Genomic DNA, 7,139 nt, shown 5'->3' on the forward strand with positions numbered 1-7,139 from the left:
AAAAAAGAAAAAAGAAAAAAATGATGACCATACAGAGGAACGTTTTAGGGATGGGAGACACTTATGGAGAGGTTGTGTGGGGGACAGTTATGGAGAGATTGTATGTCCGGCCTTTTTAAAAGCTAGATCTACAGTTCTATGGTAAAACCACATCCGGGACTTGGGGGCCATGGGCCATCTGGTTAAAGGAGCAGGGAGCGGTGGTCATCTCTGAGATAGAGGCATCCTCCCTGTGTAATGCTTGTTTATGCTTGCATCGCTCTGAGAACATTACCCACGACTCCAGGGTTGCAAATACTGCCCCAAACCCTCCAACGCAGGTAACCTTTGGCTTCTGTCAGGTTTAATCTGTGCTTTGCCACAGTCAGGAAACTTGAATCAGATGACTCAATGAATGTCCGCTCTGAAACCATGCTTGCTTGCTTACTTCATTCACAGAGGGTGGAAAAGAAGCCACATTCCCTAAGACTCTTCAAGAAACGGTGGCCGAAGGACACATGGGTGAACTTTCAGGAGTCTATATTCTACGTCACACATAAAGGTGGAACTTTGCCTGCATAAATCCCAGACGTAGCTGTTACGGGCTCATATTTGCAACCATAACACATAAAACAAAGCAAAGGTCCCAGGCTGAACTAGCGATGCCCTGCAAGAAAGATGCTGAGCTCCTTGACGTTCTTGTTCATCAACTGAGGCCTGGACCACATGACCCTGCCTTGTGTAAACCAATGTTTGGGTTTTTTGGGGGTCTTTTTCTCCCCTTCTTGGCTGCTGCCAAATACATTCCTACCTACAAAAGTCATTGATATAAAGAACTCTCCAACTGTGCTTGAATTTATTAATGATCAACTTGACCAGAAACCCCCAAGAGCTTCACAGAGATAAGACTTACTGAGAGTGTACACATTAATGAAAGTGCTTATCCTATGCCCTTGGGTAAAGGGGACATCTTCCCAGGCCTCTTCTGCTGGTTAGTTGGCTAAGACAGAGCCCAGTCCAGGACAGTCTGAGAGATAGTCCTGGTTGCTTCGTTGCAAGCTACAGGACCTCTGAAGTGATTTCAACATTAGGCTACAAGGTAAAGTCAGCTTTGCACTCTGCTCTATGGCTGAATTACAAAATTCCTATAACATCCTGATTTTACTCAAGAAAGAGTTTCACTACAAAGTCAGTCAAATAACACATACACACAAACAAACAAACAAACACACACACACACACACACACACACACACATATACAATTCACTTGCTGGCATGCTTGCTTGCTTGCTTTTTTTTAAAAGAGACCTTGCAATGCTCGGGGGGCTTGTGCTTAGAATTTTTGCCTGCACATTTTGATGCAACACATGAGTGCAGTACCCATGGAGGCCAGACGAGGGCAACAGATCACCTGGAGGTGGAAGTTGGCATGCAGTCGTTGCTAGGAACTGAACCGGGGTACTCTGCAAGAGCAGCAAGCATTCTCAACTGCTGAGCCATCTCCATAGAGTGTGCTTTGAACTTTCTCAATCACAAGGGAAAGGGATGCTGACGCTGCTGTCGCTGTACTGACATCGCCAAGTGCCATGTGCTCCACCCTGGGACAACATTCTTCACACAACTCAGTTTGTGCTTACATCCCCCTACAATGAGACAAATTTTTAAAGATTTTTTTTTATTGTATTCATGGGTCTATGGAAGTATATGACTATGAAGGCCAGAGAAGGCATAAGAACCCCTAGAACTGGAGTTATAAGGGGGTTGTAAGCTGCCTCACAAGGCAGTTATTAACCTCTGCACTTCCTCTCTCCCTCCCCCGTGTCTGCATCCCCCCAGCCCCCTAAGATGAGAGCACCCTGGGTACAGTATTTTCTTGTAAAAATGTCCTTCCCACATGCTGACGAGATAGAGGCTGAAGAACAGAGAGTTTCTAACAGAAGAAGTGCTAACAGTCCTTGAGGAAGTACCAGGTGCACGGGAAGCCTTTCACAGAATGGAAACTACACAAAATAAGAAGGATCACACACCTCAAGAGGTTCCAAAGACCTCTGCTTCCCTGGTCCCATCTATGAGAGATCTACTCAGCCGTACATTTAGTCATACACAGGGCTAAGCTGCCAGGGAGCCGACAACCACCACCAAATAGCTGTGTGGGCCCATGATCTTTATTTTTAAATAAAACGGACTTTGATTGTTAATATATGAATATATACGCTATGCATGGTGGCTCAAGAATGAATATTGTTTGGGTGCAAATAAGGACAGAAACTACAGACCCCTGTGGTTGAATTAGGGGAAAGCTGGAAGAAACTGAGGAGGAGGGTGACCCTGTAGGAGGACCAGCAGTCTCAATAAACCTGGACCCTCCCCCACCCCGAGATCTCTCAGATACTGGAACACCAACCAGGCAGCATACAACAACTATTATGAGGCCCCCAACACATACACAGCAGAGGACAGCCTGGTCTGGATTTAGTCAGAGAAAATGCACCTAGAGACTGGAGGCCCAGGGAGTTTAGCTGTCTGGTGGAGTGGGGGTGGGGGTAGGGACATCCTCATAGAGACAGGGGGGCGCGGAGGAGGTATGGGATATGGTATGGAGGTAGACCGGGAGAGAAATAAACTCTGGAGTTTAAAATAAATAAATAAAAAGAAAAAAGAAAACAAAAGAAATAACATAAGTATAGAACTTTGTATAACACCCCCCAAAAAATAAAATAAGAATGAATATTGTTGCTATAACTGAATTATTAAGCATTTCCTATGCAGCCAGCACTAAGATATATATTTTTTGATTTACGTGTATGTCTATGTGAATATATGCTACCTGTGGTCATCTTATCCACAAAGACCAGAAGGATTCTGGTTCCTTGGAGCTGAAGTTACAGGCAACTGGGAGCTGCCAGATGTAGGGGCTGGATACAGAATTGAGCTCCTCTGTAAGAGCAGCAAGTGTTCTTAACCACTGGGCAATCTCTCCAGCCTCCACTGTGATATGCACCTTTTATCTCCTAATTGTTACAACCGCTTCAAGGCCCCAAAGCGGCTCCTAACACTCCTTTTTAGAAAAGATAGCATCGGGTAACAAAATCCCAACAGACAAGTCTTGACCCTGCCCAAAGCCCTGTATATGTACCCACTGTCCTTCGTAGAGCTATGTGGTTTCTTAATATTTGTCAGCCGTGAGGAAGCGCCAGCTAGAAAGCTCTGCTCGCTTAAGCTTTTCTCACTTCCGGAACTTCTGCATCTTCTAATAGTTTTGCTTCGTATTGCTTCCACCTCCATGACAGTATCTACGGAAGGATGACCAGTCCCAGGAAGCTATATGGTAACATTTGCTGAATTAGAGCCACGCAACATTTGCGGCTTGCAGAGCTAGTCTGCACTGGTAACCAGTCCTTCTGCTCAGGCAGAACAGGATCCCAACTTGCCCCAGCGCTGTGAAAACCCTACATGGTTTCTGAAGTCTTCCCTGTCTTAGAGGTAGGTAAAGCTCACTGGAGTCCATCTCCTTTATTAGCCTCTACCTCCCCCCCACCCCCTCTCTCCTTTACTTTCTCTGCTGAAATACCTCAGTATGCAACCCTGAAAATGTTTATGCTTCTACACTCTCTATGGGGAATTCTCATTCTGAACTGAACATGTGATTTGTGATGACAAAGATGAAGTACTCATACAGGGATCCCATCTTTGATGCTGTTCCCTGGCAAGAACCACCACTGTATCCTAGACACTGGACCACTCCCCATCTCTTTCAAAGCAAGCCCTCCTTTAAGCAGAGTATAATTCATTTAACTGATTGATGCAAATCAACACCATGATATCTTAGTGAAGTCTATCAAAGTGCTGAGGGCTAGTTATGAAAGAAAAAGAACATGATGATTCCTTACCACTAAAAAATGCTGGGCATGGCATGTATCCCAAGGCCAATCATGCCCATGAAAAATCTAAGCTCAAAAGTAAATTCCCATGCAAAAAAAAAAAAAAAAAAGAATCACTGACCAACAAGATCGATAATTATCATCAAGATACCGACAAAAATGCCAGACATTCTTTATGGCAATTTCAAAGTAGTTGGTTTTTTTGTTTTTTTTAAGGTAGAAAAAAAAAACCTAGTAATTTTCCCTATATTTTGGTCTAGTGGTTTTTATGTATATCAATTAGACTCCATGATCATACGAGAATGGTATTTTATTTCTTTGACTACGACCCTACTGCCCATTTTAACCTCAGTGAATTTTTGGTCCATTACATAGAAGACTCTCTCCACTAATAAAAATGCGACCTATTAAAGATTAACTTGCCCCCAGGACAGTCTCTCTAAAAACAAATTCCAAGCATTATAATCAACGATTTACACTCTGAGGACTTGAAGGCCAACAACCTTACTTACCCTAGTTTAAAATGGAAAATCCCATATACTTTTAAAGGTTACTGTAAAAAGAAAAATGTAAATCACAAATTCACAATAACCAGAAATACAAACAAATGTAACTTCTCCCTCCTTGACCTTTTCCACAGGAAAAGTTTCCACCTAAAAATACCTTTTTTTTTTTTGCCAGATATCAGTTTTTATCTATTTTGCTTTTGCAGCTCTGAACTGCACACGATCTGTGCTCCCCAACTATGTGTCAAATATATCTCACACGTTACAAACTGTGGTATGTACTTGAAATGAGCTGGACCCAGGAGGTAACACTGCATTGTGAAGCTCTTGGCATTTACCAACACTGCAGCAAATCTTGTTCCTTGGGCATCAAATGTTTCCCTTCCTCCAAAAAAACTACAAAGGTTCTTTTTTTAAAAAAAAAAAATCAACTTCTATTTTACAGGAGGGGAAACTGAGGGCAGAGGGAAGCTTGGGAGCTTGCCCATGGTCCCACAGAGATTTGAATTCGAGTCTGAGCGAGTCTGGGACTCATACCCACTATAGCATAAAGCAAATAAACACAAGATCACCCTTGGCTCACAAACGTGGTGATTCTGTCTTATGTGGATGGGTAAGAGTAATGAGCTCCCACAGTGCACTGTGTCCTCGATAGGTTCTATCCTCTATGACTTCAGGGCTTACTTCGCCAACAAGATAATTAATGTATTTGTTAAATAACTGGAAAATGACTCAAAGAACTTTCCAAGCACTAAGTGCTTAACTTATTACGTATAGGTCAATACAGGCTCGCTGCTAAACATTTGACCACTGAAAAGTGAGTCAGGCCTTCAGATGTTAAAATGGCCTGCCTAAAAGAGGGTTAACAACAGCTCATGTTTTCTGAATGTTCTACCCATATTTCATTGAATCAAAAATGAAAATTCACTGAAAAGAAAATTCCCCTAGGGGAACTCAGATTTTACAAGTGAACCGCCCAGAAAATGGCACCCACCGCAGCATCTGTGCAGGGGGTAACCCTGAAGGATGTTACCCCCCTTTTGTTCGGAGGAATCACCCTTTCTGTTTCCAACACAAGAAAGTTGGAAAGTGGTTGAAACCGATCAGCCTGGGAATCTTACGGTTCGCTACAATCTTACAATCCGTCTGCAACATAATTGTAACATTTTGTTTGTAACCCCCCCAAACTAGGCAGACTCATGGAACTAATAAGAAAGCTTTACAAATGAAAAATTCCTGAAATGTAACCCGGCTTCAATTTTCAGATCCATTACTTTCCTCCAAAGTTACATAATCTCGGGGGTGGGGGGAACCCAAGACATGACATTTGGGATGTTTATCAATAAGCAACAAAGGAGAGGAGTTCTCAGCCCTTCCAGAACCGCCTGCCAAGCACTCCTGATACTTATTTCCACCAAGTTATTGTTTAGGAAAACATGTTGTTCTCTCTTAAAATAACCCTCTTAATTGTTCTGAGAAGCCACTGCATTTCCAGAGAGGAATAACTTGCTCCCATATTGTGATACATTGACAGATAAAGTCAAAATAAGTCACGCAGACAGCCATAAAAGCGAATCTGTAGACCTCCAAGTTTCCTGAGATGAAGGATGAGAGCTACCGAATCCTCACCTCTCCCCCTTCCTGGGAGCAGGGGCCAGATCTCCTCGTCTTAAAAATAATGCTCATTCCAGCTACCTCATCTCTGCCTTTGGATGTGGGAGGTGAGCCACACAGGTAGGTTGTGAATGAACATTTTTAAAGGTCAAAATGACCTTGGACCTGTTACCACTCGCTCTAATCCTAGAGCAATAAATCAGCATTTGCTTCCGATCAAGTGTGGAGAAAGTTTTTCTTCCTGGGAAAGTCCCAGAAACTCTATAAAGAATTTGAAAAAAATAAAAAAATTTTAAAAACCAATTATGAAAGTCAAGTCAGACTCCCACAGCTGCAAGGGAGACGTTTATAGACTGAATGTAACTCAAGATGTCTTTTAGGAGACCGGCTGCCCTGACACATGCTACCCTCTCACTGCCAGGACACAGATCCCCACGCCTGGGTGACTTGCTCCAGTCCAAGACTCCGGCGTGGGGGCGGGGGCTCCCAGCTGAAGCCTTGACATCTGCAGCGCTTTTCCAGGCGAAGAGAGCAGGCCCTAGCTGGAGGAAGCGGATACTGAGGAAGGGAGGGAAAAGACGCCGCAAGGGTGGCCGAGATTCCAGGCTGCGGGAAGCCGGGCAAAGTCCCGCACACTGGGCGGTCCCGGAGTGTAAAGATGTCACGGCCCAGATGTCCCAGCTGCAGCTGGCACCGCCGCGGTCCTAACGGCAACTTCGGGGCTGCAGCACAAACTCGGGCCTCCAGCTCCTCGGATCCGGGCGAGTTGACAAAGTTGGGGGGAAGGGGGATGTCCCGTGAGCGGACTGAGAGACGATCCTGTGGCGGACTTGGGAGAGGATCGGGAGCAGGGGCATGCCTACCTTGGAGCATGGCCTCGAGTTTCTTCCTGTCCACGCGGAAGCGCTCCTCGCTCCACTCGGGGCTGTGCAGGAGGGGCGCCGCGGCCACCAGATCGTCCTCGGAGCCGGCCACCGGCGAGTCGGTACTGCGCTCGCTGTTGGAGCCCGGGTCCGACTGCGCCGCCGCCAGGTAGCCCGGCTCGCCCTGCGAGGCCATGGTGCTAGCGGCGCTCGGGCTGCCGCCGCCCCGGCCCCGGCCGATGTGGCTCGGCGCGCCGCAGCCCCGGCCCCCGCCCGCCCGCAGCGCCCGCTCTG

The 7,139-nt window shown here is 45.7% G+C and overlaps 1 protein-coding gene across 6 annotated transcripts in view; it reads right to left on the minus strand.

Moving 5' to 3' along the window:
• Positions 1 to 7,139, minus strand: part of Bicc1 (BicC family RNA binding protein 1) — a 232,360-nt gene that overhangs the window by 225,092 nt on the left and 129 nt on the right. For 2 of the 6 annotated variants that reach the window (XM_021205081.2, XM_021205080.2), the window contains exon 1: positions 6,846 to 7,120. In XM_021205081.2, the coding sequence (XP_021060740.1) occupies positions 6,846 to 7,041 (196 nt within the window). In that variant the 5' untranslated portion in view covers positions 7,042 to 7,120. Of the gene's footprint in view, positions 1 to 1,392; positions 1,625 to 6,845; positions 7,121 to 7,139 lie in introns of those variants that run through there. The other 4 variants (XM_029542244.1, XM_029542243.1, XM_029542246.1 and 1 more) reach the window with 4 other exon arrangements.

The sequence above is a fragment of the Mus pahari genome, chromosome 9 (genome assembly GCF_900095145.1).
Source record: "Mus pahari chromosome 9, PAHARI_EIJ_v1.1, whole genome shotgun sequence".
Classification (NCBI taxonomy): domain Eukaryota; kingdom Metazoa; phylum Chordata; class Mammalia; order Rodentia; family Muridae; genus Mus; species Mus pahari.